Genomic DNA, 22,913 nt, shown 5'->3' with positions numbered 1-22,913 from the left:
GTGTGGAAGTGCGTGGTGCCCAAGAGCAATCTCAGGAGGCCGAGTCCCAGAGTGAACTGAAACCTAAGAACATGGTCAGAAATTAACCTGTCCATTTAATGGTTTGGAATCTGAAGATTTTGGGGACCAGGTAAATGAATGGAGTCTCATAAGAGATAAAAGAGGAAAATAAGACCTAAAAAGGTCAGAGAGAAAAGAGAATCTAACTTACACAAAAAATTGAAACCTTAAAAACATATTTAGTGCTAAAGGATTGTGAAGATGAGGTCACAAATCCTGTTCTGTGTCTTAGAAAATTCCCACAGTGTAGGGAAGGGGCCAAATTTCAAAGGAAGGAAAACTCAAAAATTCTAGAATAATTGTGAACAGTATGTGAATATCCAGCAAATTCTAAAATCATTGAAATGATATTATTTTTAATGAAACAATACAGACTGTTGAAAGCCACCATAGGTTTCACTAAAAAGTAAATTATGCTCTGCAAAGCAATTTAATTGTTTTCTTAAAAAATTAAAAAAAAAAACAAAACAGGGAAACTGAAGCTGCCAATATATTGATTTGAATCAAGTATTTGGAAGGTAACTTATGAACATGTAGTAAAAAAATGTGATGGATGCCTAGCAGCTGAAAACCACACTGAAAGACTGTTCCTTAATGTAGCCATAGGAACTCTCTGGGGACATCATTTAAGTCTGTGTCTTTGTCTGTGATTCCCTTTGCTTAAATAATGCTTTGATTTACGTGTGGAAACCTTATGTAGTGAGTAACAAGGTACAGATTCTGAACAGTCTCAAATAGAGCGGAGACTAGTGGTGGCGTGTTGATTAGTCCCTCATGTACAGATCGGGGTGTCCCTGCTTCCTTGTGGGACACTGAAGCTACCGCATTCCTGGATTCCGTTCTTGGGTGTGGACGTGCTGATCAAAGGAGGTGATGATTTCGCTGTGTCTTGTGCCAGGCCGACCACAGCAGATGCCATGTGAGGTGCTGCTACCCAAACGCCCCTAACCCCCACGTTGCAAAATTCAACAGAGTTGTCTGGATGCCATGTCATATAAGGAACCAAGAAAGACCTGGCCTTTTGTAGCAGAGGCTTATGAGGACCAAGATGGTTGTCTTTAGCTGTTTATAGGGCTATCCATGGAAAAGAAAAGCAACTTATGTGTTGTTCCAGAACATAGAGTTTGGATCAGTAGTTTTAAGAGATTTTTGCTACACTGTAAGAAGGAATTTTACAGCAATTATAGCTGCCCCCAAATTTGACTCACAGATTGATACTAATGTTCATATTTCAGTTATAAAAAATACTTTGACTACTATTGCTTCATCAGCTTGTCAGAGCAGCCGCATGGGGGAGGGTAGCACCTGATTTATGGCCCGAAGGAACAGTAAAGGCCAGAGGGGGGTGGTGTACGTGAGCTTGTGGGGTTAATTCCTCTCTGCGATACTTTATCTCACACCGAGGTGTTGACAGCATAAAGCACCAAAAGTCATAACCTACTTCTTTGGTAATTATTTAAGGATAATTTAATTATTTGGTACAGCAGCTATTTAAGAACAATTGCTTTGGAGTTCTCACCTCCATCTTGTACACTCTAAAATAATTTTCTCCAGGACCAAATTATGAGGATGATTGTTGCTGAGAGCATTTTTGGAAGCCCTGTAGGATTTTATGTATAAGATTATGTATATATTATATTTTCTGAAATATGAGCAGGTATCTGCTGGCCCAGGGACACATTCTGATATCATAGATCTCGTATGGAAAAGGAACCGTACTAAAATGATAGCTGTCTCGAAGGCCTAGCATCACTTTGAGGTCTCATATTTTCAGAGCTGGTTAACGTATTAAGAAAACCCAGGCATTTAGAAGGCACTGAGGTATTTCAGGTGAGACCACTCAATCCCTCTGAGAAAACAGGGTCAAGTTTCCCTTGAGTGGACAGAGAGCACATGGAGACATATGGGTGACTTAAGAGAAAGGCTGTGATTTAAAGTAAGTGACTTCTCTGCTGATATTTGGAGCCAAAATTGAAGTGCCAGTTTCCTTTAATGAGGCACAGCGGTATCGCAACTTAAAGAGGCTGAGGAAAGTTGGCCAAGAATGAAACTTGGCTTGAGGATATGGAGAAAGACAGAAGTTTTCATTTTAGGAACATTGTGGGGGTTTTCTTAGATCTTGATGTCATCCAAAACTTGTGGGAGCTGCTTCTAGGGTGAGGCCCCTTACGGCTCAGCTTTGGGGCCACACAGAAATGCATCCCATTTCCAGCTTCTTCTTCTTCTAAGCCACGAAGCCTCAATCAAGGTATCTGAACCTTGTTCATCGCTTTGCGCTATCTGTGAAATGGGGTCACAGCACGCACCTTCCAGGTTGTTGGAGTGGGAGAAGTATTCAGGAGCACCATGGAAGCACACACGCAGTGCCCACACGGAGCAAAAGGGAAGCTTTCTTTTTTTATCTCTAGGCTTTGTTGTATAGAGCTCTACACCTTTCCATTCTTGAGAGCTTTTAATTCTCACTTTAACAAATAGGTATTGTTCCTGCTTTACTGATGAGAATCGGAGCTTAGGAGTGAGCTCAGGCATGCCCTTTGGGGGAGGGGACCCTGGGGCCATCAGCTGACCTTCTCCAGATCACAGAGCTACAAGTCCAGGCTGACACGGGACCCAGGTTTGACCTCCCCATGCTCTTCCCATCATACTGTGGTGTCCTCTGAAGCCCCAGGAAATGTGTTTTGTCTTTGGAAAACACTGTGGGATTTATTAAGTAAAGTGTGTTTCTGTCCACTAAGTGAGGAAAACTGACCAGGCCCACAAAACCTCATATAATTCAACCTCTATACAAATAAATGGTACAGGAAAATAAACATGATTTTTCGCTTTACTTTTCAGATATGCGACTCTCCCATGGACGTATCTGATGTCCAGAATCTTCTCCAGTTCAGATGTAGCTTTCATCTCCTACGTCTCGGTGAACTTCATCTTTGGCCTGTGCACCATGCTGATGACCATCATGCCCCGCTTACTGGCCATCATCTCCAAAGCTCAGGTCAGTGGGCTTCAGTGCGGCCTCTCCGAGGGCACTAGTCAGAAGAGAATGTTGTCTCAGGCCTATTCTCTTGCTTTCCCAACTGGAATTAAATGGAAACTTGCAAATATTCATCTTCAACCTCCACAAAGACAAATTGACTTTAACTAATGAAAACATCTCTGCCTTAAAAGAGCCATGCGTGCGCTGGCATCAATTGACAAAAGATGCACAATTTCTGCTACTCCCATTGTGAGGGCAGACCCACAAATGTGTCACTGCTGCATCCCTGTTTGTTGATGAATTACTGATTGATGGCTGGAGGAGTGAATGCATGCCTGAACTGTGTCCTGTCGGAGTGTTGCAGGAGTAGGGGTCAGGCATTCCTCTCTTTGGGGTCAGATGCTACAGGGTAGGATTGGCTGTAGTGGCTAACCACACTCTTAGACGAATAATCTAGATGACAGCAGGTCTAGCTTATTGGGACGATTCTCGCCCTAGGCTCCCTGGAACATATTTAGTTTTGTTACTTTCAAAGTATTGGAGCAAAAGGCTGCCCTGAGAAAGGACTCCGTGGTTAAGGAACATTTCTCCTAATGAAGGAAATGCCTCTCTCCACCAGGCCATTTGCATCACTAAGTCGCGTTTTGAGCATCATCCCAGGCAGGCATCTGGGTCAAGCTGCATCAAGTTCAGCTGCCACAACCCTCTCGTTCCCACCATGCTCCTTACATAAGTCTCCTCCTCATGAGGCCTGGCCCCTGGCCTCTGCAGCTTTAACTCATCCTTCAGCCTTCTGCCTTCCCTGCGCTATCCTTGGGCTTAGACTTCAATCTGACCCCTTATTTCAATTCCTTTCTTTCCTGCCTTTTTCTCTCAGCTTTGACCACACTGTTCTCCCCTGACTCCCTGCCGTCTGCATAGACTCCCAATTCCTCAGTCATCCTGGGGGTTTGATTGACACGTCGGCTAAGACGATAGCCTGGAAAAGGCCTGGCCTTCTGGGCTCTGGAGGCTGTGCTGCTGGTCATGTCTCAAATGAGGCGGAGACAGACGCCTGTTTAATTGGGGCAGGCTCATGTTCTCATGACTGGACCTGAGCAGACTTAGTAGACTGTTCACTGAGGGCTCAGAATAGTTTTTATTGTCGTGCCTCGTGCTGTTATGCCTCGTGTTTGTATAGAAGCAGTGGAGTGTGTGAACATTTATTATGCATTCAATGAGGGAAACAATCTATTTTGGTGATTTTTATGGGTCTATTAGACATTGATCTGTGTTAATGTGTCTAGCCTTTTTGCAGAACAATTAAGTGGCTTTAGCTTGAGGAGAATGTTGAAATTAGAGCCAGTATAAGTTTCCCTCCTCCTCCATCGGATCTCTAATATGACACTGGCCATGAGGGATGTGAGTCATGAACTAAGGTGAGAAGGGGAACAGACTCAATGTACATAATCCCTAGGGTGAGAAACTCGAAGCAGAGGTCTGCTCTAGGGGACAGGATCCCAGAGAGAAAAGGAAAAGGGGGAGAGATCATTCAGACTCAAAGAGGAAATGAGTCAGAAACCTTCATATCCCTGAGACTGAAACACTGAGGTGGGCTGTTCCCCCCAGTTATAAACAGCATTGCTTCCTTGGAGAGAAATCAACAGGCAATAGGTTGTTTGCAAAAAATGGGTCAAACTCAATTTTTAAATAATAAAAGACATTTTATTGCTTTTGCTAAGGTCTTTCTTTTCCTTAACTCTTTATTTTGATATTTGCTTAAAGACCTCAATATTATAAATGAATGATTGAAAATATAAATTTGTAATTTAGGGAGGAATATGTTCTTATAGAATTAATGCAAGAAACCAAGAAAGGTGCCTAGATTCTCAGATCAGACTTAAAAGTCAGTGTAACCAGTGTTAATCATTGTGTATATAAACCATAACGTTAATAAGAGCATTTTTATTTTTGCCAAGTCACAATTTATAAGCTGATTTGTATAGAAAATGCATTTTGGGTTCCAACTCAAGATCTGGAACGTCTCTCTCTTCCACTAGTGAGGATTTTCTCACTAGTTCATGCTAAAATAGAGACAATTGTGAATCCCTTAAAGTCAGACCGAAAGTCATCATTATTAGTATGTCATTTCCTTAATTATCAGTTCCTGAGTTAAAAGTCTGTTTCTATTTTACATCAAGTAAAAGGAAATCCTTTCATGTGGTATATTACTTGATCCAGGGACATAGTTTTGTGAAAAATGGGATTAATAAGCCTCTTTAGGACTGGTTGACATCTACAAAGAGTGATTGGGGAAGATAAGAACTAAGGGAAAATTAAATGAAGCTTTCATGTTTTTCCAGTGTCTACATGCAAAAGACAATAAAGCAAAATATAACAGTAAATGCCCCTGAAAGTCTTTATTGAATTTTCTATTGCTTCCAAATCACATTATTTAAGATGACATTTAGACTAGTCAGCTTATAAGTTTGCATTATAAGGGAAAACTGAACATTATCTAGTATGAGATATATAGCTGACAATTTTGCAAGTTCTTTAATTTTATGATAGGATACATACACCGTTGTGTATTATAATGTACACATTCTGATGATTTTGCTCCCTTATAAAATATTATTGCTTAGATCAATTACTGAGTTTGAATACAAGGAGAGAAAGAGTGTAAAATGTGAGTTTAATTCTCCATTGTATTTCCATAGCTTTGCTTGGTAATTACTGTGGTCTTTCTGGGTTAAATACTGTAAAGTAGCTACGCTGAGTCTAAAGGACAGCTCAGCTGACTCACGTTTCAGTGAATTTTCTCCAAAAGCTGCATTCCCTTGTGGAAAGACTTTATTCTTCGGACCAGAAAGATTGGGGTCGAGTCCTGGCCCTACTGCTGTGTGGCCTGGACACATTAATCAGCCTCTTGAAACTGTGTTTCTTCACTGGAACTGAGTTTACTTCTCAGTACCTTGTACATTTACTGAAAGGATGAAATGTGATAAAGTTCAATAAAACTGGAAGCATACTGTACCTTACAGAATACGCTTAGTGGACAATGATTATTGTAGTAATTTTAATCTCATTATAAAATAAAACTAGTATTCAAAAAATACCAGATGGTAAAGACAATAATTAAATTTATAGGAGATGCTGAATTCTTATTTATATTCAATTTAAAAATTATATTAAGTATATAGCTTATCTTTTTTTTTTGTTTTCTCTGCAATTAATCTCTTTCCATCTCCTCCCTTATTCATCCTGTCCTTGTAATATCACTTTATTCTAATATGTTTAATAATGACAACTACATACATTTAGCATTTACTATAGGCTAAGTATGAACTAGGCGTTTTGCACATTATTTACATGCTCACTGTCACAGCTTCTGGTATTATCCACTCTTTTAAACACTATTGTCACCTCATGACTATTAATGTCATCCATACGTCTTAGTCAGCCTTGGCTGCTGTAACAAAATACCATAGACTAGGTGCCCTAAACAGCAGACATTTATTTCTTACACTTCTGGAGGCTGGGAAGTCCAAGATTAAGGGGCCCGTAGGTTCAGTTCTTGGGGAGGCCTCTCCTCCTGGCTTGCAGAGGGCTGCCTTCTTGATGTATCCTCACTACACAGAGAGGAACTGTTATTTTTTTCTCTTCACGTAAGGGCAGTAATCCCAACGTGGGGGCTCCACTCTCATGACCTCATCTAAACCTAACTACCTCCCAAAGGCCCCACCTCCAAATAGTATCACACTGGGGGTTGGGGCTTCAATATATGAATTGGGGGGGATGCAAACATTCACTCCAAAACATTTCATTCTCTAGTCCCCCTAAATCCATATCCTTCTTCTTCTTCTTTTTTTTTGGTGAGGAAGATTAATCCTGAGCTAACATCCATTGCCAATCCTCCTCTTTTTTTTTGCTTGAGGAAGATTAACCCTGCACTAACATCTGTGCCAATCCTTGTCCACTTTATATGTGGGGTGATGCCACAGCATGGCTGATGAGTGGTGTAGTTCTGCGCCTGGGATCCGAACCTTCAAACCCAGGCCACCAAAGCAGAATGTACCAAACTATACCGGTGTACCAGGGGGCTGGCTCCCATGTGCTTCTTATGTGAAAAATACATTCATTCTATCTCAACAGCCCCTAAGTCTTAACTCACTCTAGCATCAACTCTAAAGTCCAAAATCTCATGGAAATGTCATCTAAATCAGTTATAGGAGAGGCTTGAGGTGTGACTCATCCTGAGGTAAATTCCTCTCCACCTGTGAACATTTGAGACCAGATAAGCTATGTGCTCCAAAAACACGTGATGGGACAGGCGTAGGATAGATATTTCCATTCCCAAAGGGAGAAATTGGAAGGAAGAAAGGGGCAAGGGGTCCAATGCAAGTCCAAAGCCTAGCAAGGCATAACCATTAGATCTTAAGGCTGAGAATGAGCCTCTTTGGTTTGCTGACATCTGAGAGTGTGACTGAATGGCTGGATAGGGAGGACCTATCCAACAAGACCAACAAGGAGAAATGGAAGTTGCGAAGCGCTTTTAATTTTGTTTCTTTTCTTTCTCTTCCACTGTACAGAATTTACAGATCATCTATGATGTCCTCAAGTGGGTCTTTACTATTTTTCCTCAATTCTGCCTGGGTCAAGGACTGATAGAACTCTGTTATAATCAGATCAAATATGACCTGACCCACAACTTTGGCGTCGATTCCTATGTGAGTCCCTTTGAGATGAACTTCCTGGGCTGGATCTTCGTGCAATTGGCCTTACAAGGCACAGTTCTTCTCCTCTGGAGGATTCTGCTGCACTGGGACTTTCTGCAGCGGTTAAGGTGAGTCCTGCAGGGCTCATCCTCGAATGGCACCAACTTTTGAATAAAGAGGGAGAGAAAACTCCATCCTGGAGGTTACAAGATAAGAAATGTGCCTAATCAGTATTATACATGGTTACAATGAGTTAAGATTTTATGTTTCTTTGCATTTTTCTTTTTTTGATTGGTGTGAGTCACCAAAACTAGGAAGGAGAATGTCAAAAGATAAGCAGTCAACCTGTGAGATAATCATTTCAAGTATTTAATTATCTCAGTGAATTTTCCCCTTTGAAATTGCTCAGTTGCCGTCTTACGTTGATTGTAGCACCTAAGGTGAATTTGGTTGATACCATAACATGATTTAATTTTATGGCTAAATGTTGTTAACTCTGAGAAGCAGGAATATGTGGAAATTCAGAGCTGGTAACCACTTGCCCTTTGCCAGCTCCTGTTGCTATTAATGCTGCATTCCTATCTCTGTTAGGCAAGGATGAAAGTCAGTAGCACAGGGGAAACATGTATATACGGAGCTATACAGTGGTCTGTCTTGGTGTACGTATGTGCCTGTGCGCAGGCATGCCTGCACAAACACACACGGATCCCTACTATTCTAAATAGGACTTAAGATGGCTTTACAAGGATGTCTAAATATTTTTGGATAACGCATTTGAAATAGATAAAGAATACATGCTTTCCTGAGTAAGGTCTAGAATGGTGTGTCTCCTTCTCCATGACTCATGTCGCCTAACTCTGCTGACCTGCTCTTTCCAAGTGAGGGATTCTTTACGGAGAAATTACTAGCTACAGCCACGTCACTGGAGAACCTAGTAAAAATTATAAAGACACACTATCGATATTTTATGGTGATCTCCTTCTAGAATCTGTTCCTTTCATTCCTTTCATGACATCTCTCCTTGGGGTGTGGTGCTGGATCACACAGCTCCCTCAGAGGCATCTGGATTCATGAAAGGATGTCTAATTAGTTATTTAAAAAGGGGGTCATAGAGGAGGGATGTCTTATGCCACCATGATGCTGACGCCACTCTTCTATAACTCCTTTTAATCTGCCAAAGTGGAGAACCAGTTTGAATACAAATTCCAAGGCTCTTTTGAATTGGCCACAATCACTCTGGAATCTGTAGATTTCAACTATCTGACTGAGTCTGATACTGAGTACTTGTCAGACGTAATGGTTCTGTGATTGGCCCTTGCTAGTTTAATCTATTTTAAAACCTGTAATGTAGACTTCCCTTGGGTGGATTTCAGGGTGCCCTGTTCTGTAGCATCGAAAGATTTTTCTTTAAAGGGAAGACTTCCTCTATTACCTTTACTTTGTAGAGTATAAGTTAAACCATATTTTAGAATATTATCATTTTTATTCAGACTACATAGTATTTGTTGTTCTTTGTCAGTGTGAAGTTTACAAAGCACAGAAATTTTATTTAATTTAGGCACAATTGCTTGCCACTCCCTTATGGATGACTGTTATAATGATTATCTGATCAATTTAATTTTTTTTTAAATCCAGATTGAACATTGCCTGAAAGATAGAATTCCAATGTTCTTAGCCAGGTCCCCTCTTGTCTGGTACCTCGTGCTCAATGAAGCTCTCTATGATTCTCCCTCCACCCCCATACATGCCATTTGCCTCTGATCATCTGCCCAGTCTGGTCCTCTGCCATTCCTGACCTCCCTAACTTCCAGGACCCTCCTCTGGTGCCCTCGCTGCCTCCCAGGACAGGCATAATGCCTTCTCAGCATTTCTATTACAGCCTGTCTTTATCAGGACCAGTAGTGTTGACTTAGAGTGTTTATATCTTACTCTCTTCTGCTTGACCTTAAGTTCCTTCACGTGGGAAATATTTTATACTTGGCATAGTTGAATCTTTGATGAGAATAGGAAGACCCTGCCCTCTGCATCTGGGACAGACATATCCTGCCTTCTCCAACTAAGCAGTGTCCATGACCAGCACCTGATGCTGGGTATGAGTGCCAAGCGAGTGAGCCTCCTTCATTGCTGTCCTTCCCTACCCTGCACTGGCTCCTGTCCTGCAGTCCTGCTGCTGGCCTTTGGTTGTCTGCTAGGAACCCAGGTCTCCATTAGAACATGCCCTGGCTGCATACCAGTCAGGTTGGGTGGGTTTGGGAGAGTTCTTGCTTATTCTCTTTCTGGTGTGGAGTTGGACTTTGCTCTTTGTACCCTAGGCACTGACTGGGTCGGAACAGTCCTGTGACCCAGGACAGCATTTCTCTTCCAATACTAGGTATGCTGAATCTGAATCTCTGGAGAGTTCTGCTACAGCTGGTACCAATCCAGATTCTTCCTTTGTAATATAGATGCCATTCTTTTTGGTTGTCAGTTGGAAGATGGCTGGGTGCCACTTTTCTGAGTGTAGTTGGATGAATTGTATGTTGGACTATTGTGAGGTTGGCCAACAAGAAGTTACTTCAATCAGTTGTCTTCTGTCTGTAGAATGACTTGAGATTTAAACAAATATGCACTCCTGGGCTCCCCTAGAGCCCTGCGATCAGAAGCTCTGGGGATGAGACCAAGTGGGTATTTATAAAGCTCGCCAGGTGATTCTAACGAGGACAGGGTCAGAACTGCTGATGTGCGTAACTTGGGGATGGATCTTGGAAACAGGAAGGAATAGAGATGGTATACTTTCCTGTTACAGTAGAGAAAGTATCTCTGGAAGGCCAGGACAGACTGAAGGGTCAAGGAACACACCTTCAACTGGGAAAGGGGAAGATAATAGTCAGAAAGCAAAGTGTAAAATTCAGTGTATTTCCCCAGATTGAATTCCCCTATGTTGCCTTCTCTCAGACTGAGCACCATCAGCATCCCAGGGCCCCCTCATAACCCTTTCCAGTCAGTAACCACTCTATAGGGAACTGCAGCTCTTGTTTCGATCTCTGTTGATTCTTTTCTCATGCTGTTGAATGTTATGTAAATGATACCATATAATATATACTCCTAAGTATCCAACTATATTTTCTCATCATATAGGTTTTGAGACAGATAAATTGTATGTTTGTTCAATGGTGATTTTAGGTACAGAAAAAATAATATAGGGAAAGCTGGGGCCACTGGTGATGGCATTAGGTAGTTTATTTTATTTTTATTACCTTTTTATTTTAAAATAGCTTAAGACTCAGAAGAAATTGCAAAATTAGTACAGAGAGTCCCTATGTACGCTTCACCCAGCTTTTCCCAATGATACTTTGATAATATGACAGTATATTAGATAACAATATTACCTTGACAAAACGAGGAAATTGATGTTGGTCCTACACTAACTCAGTAGTCTGTACTCACTTAATTATTAAAATGTTGGCATATTACAGTTTACAGGGGAAATTAAAATTTACTTGAAAGTTAAAGAATGCTAGAATAAAAATCATAAGAAAGATCGAACAGTGAGCAGCTCAGATTTAGAGTAAGTAAATTAGAGTTGAAAATTAAATTTGTATTCACCTGAAATACTTATTGAATATGCTATGCAAGTCACTATGCAGAGTGCTTGCTGTACAATCCAACATGTACTGTAATGTTTGGGTGCTTTATATGCAATCTATTTTACTAAATGACCTGTTTGCTAAAAGTGCTTAGACAAGTTCAATCCTTATGATCATTTTGTAATAAATTATTTTTCCATCTAGCACATAAATCGGGCATGACTTTATTACTTATAAAATTGAAAAGTAGCTCTGGTTTGGTGTCTGTCCACTTCACTGTATTTGGGGAACATGTACATTTCCTTCCCATTAGAGGATGGACCTTGACTCTTGCTGGTTATCAGTATTCAGGATGGCAGAACTCGGATGCATGGACCAGAGTGGACACTGCAGTCTGAAGACTATATCTTCTGTTTTGACAGATCTCTGCCCTTTCTCTAGACTCTTCCACTTCCATTTTCCAGGTGTGAATTAGCTCTGGCTTTGTCTTCCCAGGGGTCACTCTGCCCTCCAAGGTACAGTCACATCTTCTAAGGACATAGATGTTGAAAAAGAGCAACTGAGGGTGTTGAAAGGAAGAACCAATGGAGACATTCTTGTCTTATACAACCTCAGTAAAAGTTATCGAAGCTTCTTCAAGAAGACCACCGCCGTGCAAGATATTACTTTGGGCATACGAAGAGGAGAGGTAAAGAAGCTTCTAGTTGTACCCCTTTCTATTACAAAGTTTCTGTGTAACTCTAATTGTTGGTCTGCTTGTGTTATTCTCATAATATCTGAAATCAGAGCTAAAGCAACATTTAAATTCCAGGAATTTCTGCCAAATCACTAGAAACAAAACCTGAGTAAAGAGTCTGTTGGCTCTGTCCCTAGTGAAAACTTTGCTGAGTGATTGATGAGGTTTATTCTGTTTGATTATTTTTAAGATTTCATATGACTGAGGAGTTTTAAGTATTCTTTGGGGTGTGGGATGACTTTTTCTTGAACGCAAATATTTTATGGATCCAATTAATTAAGGAAACCAGTTCTAACTCTTACGTGGACATCAGTACTCTTTAAGTGGCCAGTTAAGCCGATCTAGTGAAATGCTGCTCTGGAGAGGTAAAAAGCACTCGCATACCATAGCAATAGCCCAGAATTTTTTTTTCATGAATACAGCATTAATTGTAGTAGAAATGTTTAATCAGAACTGACACAAGCCATATAAGTTGTTCCTGATTTGTGCTTAGTGCCTAAAGAGAAATCAGTTCTGGAAATGATTATCTTTAATTAACTGTTAATAATAAGAGAGCATCTTGCATTCATATTGTTCCAAGCTCCTGAGAAATTCAAATTAGCTTGTATTATTATCTGTGCCATCTGTGCTTTACTGAAAGCAGAGAGCAGGCATTTCAGGTATGAGTATTCTGAGATAAAGAGAAGCCAAGAGACCAATCTGAATCGATCCAGGAATATCCTTCCACCCTGCACCATGGTTGTGGTTGAACAGGACACTATGTTAAGGAAGGATTTTCTTGTAGTCGTTGTTTGCTACTCAACTCTCAGACTAGCTATGCAAACTTCATCATCATATTGAGCTATTGTTTTACCTTTGTTTTAAAGATCAACTTTAGTTTTGCCACTACCTCTCCATGGTGGTTGTAAGCTACAAGGTAAGAGAAAAATTTGGAAAACTTAATAAAAGAGATGCTCCAGGTATATGAAATGATCCAAGATGCCACTTACATTTGGGTGCTGTTTACTAGGCTTTTATGAGCATCTCCATTTAATTACCTGGATGTAAAGTGTCATGCAAGAGCCTATGCAAGAGACAGAGATGGTTAAGATTTGTCCCCGTCCCTCTAGGAATTAATTACTGGGTAGGAAATGGAAGATTGTAAACATATACAGTGTTACATAATAGCAGGAGGCAGGGAAAGGGTAAAAGGCACACAGGTAGTATTGCCTTAGAGCTATAAGTCCAAGGGGCAGCTGGGCAGGGGGGGGTTGGAAAGGTGGGAGGGCAGGAACTGTGAGAATAACTTTATTAAAACATAGGTTTGTATAATCCTAAGCCTAAACCTAATCCTGGAAGTGTTGATAGAGTTTGGGTAGGTTGATGGTGTTGTACCTTTGGATAGCCAACTCAGGTGTGGTCTGACAGGAGTGACATGGGACAGGATAGGCCTGAAACAAAATGGGCTCATACATCAGATGGTGGGAGAGATCCAGTTGAGGTGGAAAAGCATGGATAGTGAAGCAGCTGTCATCCAGAGTTACAAAATGTAGTTCTCTACATTTTGGTAGGCATGGTGGCACAAAATCCAGAGTCATTTTGATAGGTAGTCATGGCAACACGAAATCCAGAGTCATTTTTCCCAGATTCAAGGAGCCAGGAAGCCAGCTTCTGTCACTGATATCAGTGCCTAGCCATCAGAAAACAGGTGTTTTGGAAGGAAATTGGTAAGAACCTACTTACTGACTGATAGAGTCAGTCTCCAAGGCAGAATCTTTGGCTGAGAATATACTGATATACAACCTAGACACAAGGTCTAGAAAAGAAAGCAAGAAGGTCATTTCCACATGGAATATAAGATAGGACTGAATCAAGAAAGAAGTTGAGTTCATGCTAAGTGTCAAGATATAGAACTAAAAGGTCATATTTTTAACTCATATCAGGATTAGCTTAGAGTCTGAGCCTAGAGAAAGAAAGAGAGAGAGGGGGAGGATGGAGAGAGTGGAGAATAATTTTAGAAAGTACTTCAAACTATACGATGATGTCAGGGTAATAATAATGATTATGATGGTGTGACTTTCAAAAAATCTACTCATCAACGGCACATTGTTAGAAGCTTATTGGGGTGGCCCCACATAGGACAGGAAATCTCAGCATAATTGGTGTTAGTTTGCATTTACTTCTCATCCTCTTGAGCTTTCCGTACGTGAATTTACTTGTCTGAATGAATGCTGAAATTGCGAGACTACTCAAATGCCATGGTAATTGGGAAAGTCCTTTGTGATCTATAAAGTACTTTATACACTAGTATGATTTTAAAAGTCCACAGATATCACAAACCAACGATAGCAACTCAAAGTTGTCTGAAAGCAAGTCCTGTTTCTGATATAATTTTGATTTTATTGTTTAACTTGTTTTCTCTTTTTAGTGCTTTGGGCTTCTAGGGGTGAACGGAGCTGGGAAGAGTACCACATTCAAAATGCTGAACGGGGACATCCCTCCGACCTCGGGACATGCTGTCATCAGAACTCCCATGGGGTAAAATCCAGATTCACTAATTTTTGCTGCCCATAGGGATAATAAGCAAGGCCAGAGAATCCCCAGCATCCCCTCAGTCCAGTGGACTAAAAGTCTGAGGATGTCATTTTCCTCCAAATTTACCTTTCAATTACCACTCCTCAGAAGCGCCTCCAAATGCTAATGAAATGAACTCATTTCTGGCCAAAGGAGACATTGGCCAAAAGCAGCCACAGGCTGACATCTTTCAGAGGCACTAGTTTGGTTTAAGGTATTTGGTTGCTCTCTGCCGAGCGTTAACTCAGTTGAGAGAAAATGGCCAGGGGCTGGTTCTCCTTGGGTCACCGTTGGATACAGCTTCAAATGCCTTCACTGACGTAACATGAGGGTAGCCACAAGGGGCTAGATGGTCTCCTTCCTTTTGCCGCCCAGACCTCCTCTTTCAGGTAGTACAGCAATGTTCTACCTACTACTCCACACACCATTCACGTGCATCCTAATCTGGATGTTTCCATATACCACTTGATACTCCACTTTTTTTATTTTCAATACTGTATTATATCATCATATAAATAGCTACCAAGTTCTCAGTACCATATTCGATCTGATAGTCTGTCTACTGGGGATCATAAATCATTCCTAAGTAGACATGGAAATAATTTGCTTGTGACTTTTATATATAGGTTCAAATATAGTAATTGAAAAAAATTATTCAAAACTGTCATAATCACCCATTAACTGGCTAATTCTTTGCATCAACAAGTATTTGTTGTTCATCTTTGATGTGCCAGGCACCAAGAGGACAAACATTTTTGATGTAGTGCTAAAAGCCAGTGTTAAAGTTTACGTCTCGTACTAGTCTAATTTAAACATACATACATATCTGTGTGTATATATCTAATTTTATCTATTATCTGCATGTGTGCGAAGTGTGAATGATTATATGTGGTTTGATGTGAGGAGAAGCATATTTTAAAATCAGACAAGATTTTAAGGATCACTTTGTATACTTCATTTACGCTTATTCCATGAACATTTCATAATCCTCTTCAATAATAGTTACTGAAAGGTTTAGCTTTTTACAAGTGTGGTGGGTGTGAAACCTCATTGTTAGATTAATTTGCACTTCCTCAATTGCTCGTGAACTTGAGCACTTTCTCATATTTATTTGTTATGTAGGTCCCCAGTGGTATCCATTGTCCTTTTTTCTATAAGGTTGTCTGTGTTTCTGTTACTCATTGTGTAAGAGTTCTTCATACAATCGACTGGAAACTGATCCTTTGCACGTTTTACATTTTAAGTATTACCTTTCAATGGTACCTGATATTTTAACTTTGTTTTAAAAGTTTGTGTGTATAGAAGTTCTTGGTTTTGATGAAGTCAGTTTATCATTTTTTCTTTTGTTATTTCTTGCTTTTTGACTCTTAAATTCTTTGCTTTCTGAGGTTGTAAAGCTATTCCTCATATTTTCTTGTTAAGGGCTTATCTGTTACATTCATGTCTTTAATTTATATGGAGTTTATATTTGAATACATTGTATAGTAGAGAAATAGTTTGATTTTTTTTCTATCTAGAATTCCAATTTGCCTAATGATGTTTTCTCAGCAAAGTATCTTTTGTCCATCAGTTGGAAGCACTTCTTCAGTTATATGCCACGTTCTCACATATGCTGGGAACTCAGCCTTAATTTCTCTTGCTTTGTGATGCATACTAGTAAGCTGCGGCTCCTGACTGTCTTCCCAGTTCTTCATTTTCAGAATTATTTGGACTATTTGGGGAGCTTTACTACATATTATTTTTAGGATCATCTTATCAACCTCTATAAAGTGTCACAGTATTTGAATTTTGAATGAAAGTGCATCAAATTTATAATATAATTTGAGGAGGTTTGACATAGTTATGATGTTTTGTCTGTCTTATCCTTGACTATGGTATATATAAATATTCAGATCATTTAAAAAAGTAATTTAATAATATTTTTCAATTTTCTTTATAGAGTCCCTGCATATCTTTTGTAGATTTATTCATCCAGATGAATTTGTCTTCATCAGGAAGTAATTCATCTCTAAACTGCTTGTTTTTTAAATTTCTTCTTGTTAGATTGGCTATCCCATGGCTTGAGATTTTACTGGCTGACCTTGTGAGTTTGTTTATGTGTTTGCTTTTGCTCTCTCTTTCTATGTGTCGCCTACTATCTATCTATCTATCAGTTTTGTGAGTCCTTCCACTGTTTATCCTCTAGATCTCTGGTCCAGAGTCAGGTCTTATATTGACAGCTTCGAGTTCCCATCCTGCAGCCATATGGAGAATTTCCCATTTCCGGTGACCAGATAGCTTAGTCCTGGCCCTGCACCGCTGACCCAACCTGAAAGATGAGCGACTTTCCAGTTGCCAAAGCTCCAGGAAGCTTCTCTCAGCCTCCTTTTAGGAGAGTGGGGCTCTGCTCCAGACCCAGGTGTCACACACTGAACTTGATTTTAGCCCCTCTCTAGCCATACATGAGTGCTTTTGGTCCCCATTAGCTTTCAGGGGCCAAATTCCAGCTGCTTTAGGTAATTCAGGTCTAGAACCCAGCAGGCAGTGGTTTGAGACCCTGCTTCCTGCATTCTCTTGTTTCTGATGCCCAGAGATGCTTATGTTTAGTGTGTTTTTCTCTTCCAGACACCAGTTACATAGCAATAAATGAATCAAATAAAAATCTATTAAACATTTTTGGATGTAGAGGAAGAACTATAAAGCATTGTGCCTACAATCCCCACTGGAATTTTAGCTGATTTTATGTTGCTCTTACAGATTAATTTGGAGAGAACTGACATTTTAATACTGCGTCTTCTCTTTCACAAACCTTGTATATTTTTCTCTTACTGAAATAAATATGATTCATTTTAAAACCTATTTTAATCAGTCTTCATTTCCTATCCAAAATACAATGCTTTCCCTGGTAATTAATGAAGCATTTGTCTCCCTTTTTCATGTTAATAATTCCAATACTCCTTGTTGCTTTCCTTAGAACTATCAACACAATGTTAAAAGACAGTGCATCTTGTTACTCACCTAAATGATAGTATTTCTATTTTATTAAATGTGATGGTTTGAAAATTATGTACATATTGTTATCTCATTAGTATTATTTTGCAATTTTATTTAAAATTCTTTAAGGAAAATCTCAAATTTATCATTTTAACATTTATGCAGATGAACATATTTTATAGTTCTTTTTCTTTTGACATATTCATATGATAAATAAAAGATTTCTGGTTATTGATCTGTCCTTACCTTTCCACAGTAAAATTTACTTTGTCATGAATTTAAATCTTTTTTATTTGCTGAATCTTGTATAGCATTTTAAATCTATGATACGAAAATTTTTTTTGCTGTTGAAAACTTTCATTTTTAATCATTACTATTACATTATTACTATTTTTTATTTTGTTGTAATTTGACAATTTATATTTTCTTAAAAACCTATTTACTTAATTTAAAATTTTTAACTACTTTTTCATAGTTGAAACTATTATCCTAAAATTTGTATTTTCTTTCTATCCCTATATCTGTATGCTTGTGATTATTTTTCTATAAAATTATCTTTATACTTTCTAGACTTTGACTCTTGTGCTTTAAAAAGAATAAAAGATTGAATTTCTCCAGCAATTAAAATGTTTTTCATTTCCAAATTTATTAAAATTTGTCATTCTTGTTAATCTCTCCACCCTGCTTTTCTTACACTATTTTTATTGTTTTATTTCTCTCTTCTTGATTTGAATGATTTTTAAAGTCTTTTTCTTTAAATAAATTATCAAGTTGAGTCTTTAAATGTGCTTTTTTATACAGCTCTAACTTGATCATAAAACTTTAATAAGTGATATTATTGGTGTCATTGTTCTTTAAATGACATATATAATTTTAATTTAGCCTTTCAAAAATTTACATAGATTATTTCTGGATACTCAAAATCTTACGTTTCTTGGTTTAATATTTTTTTAAATTCCTTTTAAAAAATTGTTTATAAGTAACACATAGAAAAGAACATCTTAATGAATCTTCACAAGTGAATACAAGTTTATAATCTATACCTAGCTCAAGAAACGGCGCAAGACCAGTACCCCTTAAGCCCTATCTAGCTGCTTCTCCCGCTTAAGGGTAACTGCTATCCTGATTGTTAAAATAGGTAGCTTAGTGTATTATTATAAGGCAAACACTTTTTTTATTGAAGTATAATTGACGTATAATATTGTAGTAGTTTCAGGTGTACAGCATAGCGATTCAACATTTATATACATTACAAAATAATTACCACCATATTAATAATTGTGTCACCATGCAACGTTATTATAATATTATTAATTATACTCCTTATACTGTACATTACATCCCCATGACTTATTTACCTTATAACTGGAAGTTTGTACTTTTTTTTTTTTTAAAGATTTTATTTTTTCCTTTTTCTCCCCAAAGCCCCCCAGTACATAGTTGTATATTCTTCGTTGTGGGTCCTTCTAGTTGTGGCATGTGGGACGCTGCCTCAGCATGGTTTGATGAGCAGTGCCATGTCCGTGCCCAGGATTCGAACCAACGAAACACTGGGCCGCCTGCAGCGGAGCGCACAGACTTAACCACTCGGCCACGGGGCCAGCCCCTGGAAGTTTGTACTTTTTAATCCCCTTCACTTATTTCACCCATCCCCCTAACCCCCTTCCCTCTAGTGACCACCAGTTGGTTCTTTGTATCTGTGAGTCTGTTTTGTTTTCTTTGTTCATTTGTTTTGTTTGGAGCATTTAGTCCATTTACATTTAAAGTAATTATTGATAGGTATGTACTTATTGCCATTTGTTAATTGTTTTCTGACTGTTTTTGTAGTTCTTCTCTCTTCCTTTCTTCTCTTGCTTTCTTCCCTTGTGATTTGATGACTTTCTTTAGTGTTATGTTCGTATTCTTTTCTCCTTATTTTGGTCTATCTATTATTGGTTTTTGGTTGTGGTTACCATAAGGTTCTTATATATCAATCTTTGTATATAGCCAGTCTATTTTAAGTTGATGGTCACTTAAGTTCAAGTGCTCTCTAAAAGTGCTACATTTTTACTCTCCTTCCCCATATTTTATGTTTTTGGTGTCATATTTTATGTTTTCTACTTTGCATATCTCCTAGCTAATTATTATAGATGTAGATGGTTTACTACTTTTGTCCTTTAACCTTCAAACTAGCTGTATAGATGGTTGATGCACTACCTTTACAATATGTGTGCCGTTACCAGTGAGATTTTTTCTAATTTCTTTTTAGTTTCTACTTATAGACTTTTCTTTTCCATTTAAAGTCCTTTTAATATTTCCTGTAAAGACAGTTTAGTGGTGATGAATTCTACAGGAGAACACTGGGGCAGGGCAATTCGTGCCAGCAAGGTAGATGGAAAGTGTCAGAAACAGTGCCTGAAGGGCCGGGTCACCTAGGTAGAAGAGTACAAAAACATGGCTCCCGCCAACGCTTCTGTCCCCAGAGAAAGTTTCAAGAGATCCCTGACCCTCTGGCACACAGCCTGAAATCAGTTAATGAATCTCCTTCATGTGTAACGCAGGCACTTTCCAAACTCCTGCCTCTGTCCTGGGACTCAGAGTGAGTCTGTGCATGCATCCTTTAAGAACAAAGTCTTTGTTTCCCACAGTCCTCCAGCTCTCCTGGATGTAAGCCCTTCTGGTTTTCAAAGCCAGACATTATAGGGACTTGCTTACTTGGTGTAGGTGCCCCAGGCTGGGGAGCCAGATGTGGGCCTCAGGCCCTTTGCTGATTCAGGAGGACCTCACAGTTGTGATATCCTTCCCGCCTGTGGGTCACTGCCCTGGGGTGCTGACTAGACTACATCTCTGCCCCTTCTACTCATCTTGATGTGACTTTTTCTTTATATTCTTAGCTGCGGAAAATCTGTTTTGCCAGTCTTCAGGTCATTTTCAAAGATGTTTGCTCTCTATGTAGTTGTAGTTTTGATAAGTGCACAGGAGGAGGAGAGCTAAGGATTTTTCCACTTAGCTGTTTTGATCTGACCTCAAAGGGTGACTCAGGTCAAGAAATAGAAGTTTGACAGCTAACCCAGGAGTCACTCTATGTGCCCCAGCTCAACCACACCCCTTCCATCCAAAAGATTCGATATGGCTTTATCACCCGTGAGTGTCTCTAGATACCACAGTTTAATCTTGCTCATTTATAAAAGCTAGATATGGCTTTTAAGTGTCTCAGTGTACAGGTTCCCTCTCCGTCTCTTTCTTTTCTTTACGGTCTATCTGTTGATCCTGAGCCATTGGACTTAGACAGAGAGCTGCCTGTAAACTTTGCTGATTGCACACAGATGATCAAATTTAACATGTTTTTCTGTCCTATTTCTTACAAATTGCAGCTTAATCCAGAGGCTTAATTATGCTCAGGTTCAAATTTAACAATTTTAACCACTTTATCATATAGTTAAAGTGCGTGATTTTGGCATGTCTAAGCAGGAGGTCATGATGTCTTCTTTCATCAAGGGGTGCGCTCTATCTGTCCTTCATTTTTTTTTTTTTTTGATGTTAGCAGTTTTGATGCCTAATACCTAGGTTCATGCATTAATTCACTGGAGATTGCCAAATGGTGATATTCTAACTCATCATTTTATTTTTGTGTACTAGCAGAAATAATTTTATAAGGAGTTACTTTCACAACATTTTATGTGGTGACCCAGATGTATAGTTCATGTGAAAAAGGACAGATGAATGCTTGTTTTTATTTATCCAGTTTTCAAGATGATCATTTAGTTACCAGTCATCCTCAGAGGTGAACAATTTGTTTGTTTTGGTTACATCATTCTGATAGATTTAGAAAGTATCATGAAGTTTACTTTGTGCTTATTTATCACTTTTACTTCTTAAGATCTCCTTTTTCCTTCCTCTCTCCATTTCCCGCTAGTCCATTTTCCTCATCTATATACTACAATAATGGCAACTTAAATGCTTGAATGAAGATTCAGTGAGAGCTCATATAAAAGTCACCTTGGCTGGTAATAGGTGTGGACTTCTCATTTGAGAAATATTCCTTTTCCTAACTTCAATGAAGAAAGTTGGAAACTTGCAGGAATATCTACCTTACTCCAAATGCTACGTGTTGAATCGTTATGCTGTCCATATTGGCTCTTAACTGTTATATCTATTGCTGTCTGGGGGCCAAGAATACAATTATACTTGGTTAGTCTATGTCAATTGATAAAAAGTCAATATTTGGAACTAATTATGTTCAAGAACAGAAAATAGAGAGAATATATCAGTTGAGTGAGTGTTGGAGGTACGTGTTATCTATCCTATTTAACATTCTGAAAGGGAATCCTGCTGTAGAGAAATGAAGCTCTGTCAAGTGTTGTGTTGTTGATTTTTCCTTGCAGCTATAGAAGTAAGAAGGTGTTTTTGTTGATTGGGTGGTGACTTTTTTCTAACTTCTCTATTTACAAGTACGTATAGACAAAAGTATGAGAATTTCCAAAGTAAAGAAAAATATATGGTTTATTTTTTATCCTGGGAGGACTGACTCCCTCTTGTATAATTCCATTCCATCATTTTAAAATAACTGGAAAATGAAATTCAAATAGCTGCTCTTGAAAGGAAGAATAAATTTGCATCCCCATAATGGTCTGCAAGTCCTTTATTTAAAGGACTACATATCTGTGTAATTAGTTTAATTATAACTTAATCACACTTGCATTAATTATATTTTTAACCTTGATTATTTGTAATGTTAATTGCACATTGGTATTCAAGGAATTAAATGGGTAATTAGAACACAATGGAATTTTTAACTACTTAGAGAGTTGGTACATACCTTCCTGCCATGAAGCTCATAACTTATTGCTACCTAATTGAAACATATTGATTCAGTCATTCACTATATTAAGCTTCCTTTTGTCTCTCCTTTGAGTTTATATTATCAGGAATAGTGCTCTTTTCTTAATTTATTAATTTTTATGAATGCATATTCTCAAACTTGAGAATAAGCTATGTCTAAAGAATTCAGTTCAAAACTGACCATTATAATTTGGTTTAAAGTATCATGAGCTCCTGACATAATGACAGTGGTCACAAATTGAAAAAATGCAAGTCAAAAATCACATGCATGTTTCTTGGGCCAGTATAGTGTATACGTTTTGGAATTAGAGTGCACTTCATCAGAACATGTACTTCTCAGTTTGTCACTTTTCCCACCACACCATATAGCCTCACTACTGAAACCATCAGTTGTTCAGCTTGACTGTTTGGCTCTTGAAAACATTTGTGTTTGCAGCCCCTGACAAAATGAATGCTAATAATAATAGTCATAATTTATGGTGATTCTGCTTTTCCCCAAGCATTATGTTAGGGGCACGGCATTCTTGATCTCA

The 22,913-nt window shown here is 38.7% G+C and overlaps 1 protein-coding gene across 1 annotated transcript in view; it reads left to right on the top strand.

Annotated features, from left to right (window-relative positions):
- Positions 1-22,913, top strand: part of ABCA13 (ATP binding cassette subfamily A member 13) — a 416,147-nt gene that overhangs the window by 310,943 nt on the left and 82,291 nt on the right. The window contains exons 52-55 of the mRNA XM_014828402.3: positions 2,896-3,052; positions 7,606-7,859; positions 11,793-11,985; positions 14,441-14,550. Of these exons, the coding sequence (XP_014683888.3) occupies positions 2,896-3,052; positions 7,606-7,859; positions 11,793-11,985; positions 14,441-14,550 (714 nt within the window). The remainder of the gene's footprint in view (positions 1-2,895; positions 3,053-7,605; positions 7,860-11,792; positions 11,986-14,440; positions 14,551-22,913) is intronic.

The sequence above is a fragment of the Equus asinus genome, chromosome 1 (genome assembly GCF_041296235.1).
Source record: "Equus asinus isolate D_3611 breed Donkey chromosome 1, EquAss-T2T_v2, whole genome shotgun sequence".
Classification (NCBI taxonomy): Eukaryota; Metazoa; Chordata; class Mammalia; order Perissodactyla; family Equidae; genus Equus; species Equus asinus.
The sequence above is the reverse complement of the archived record's forward strand: the minus strand, read 5'-3'. Positions and strand labels throughout refer to the sequence as shown.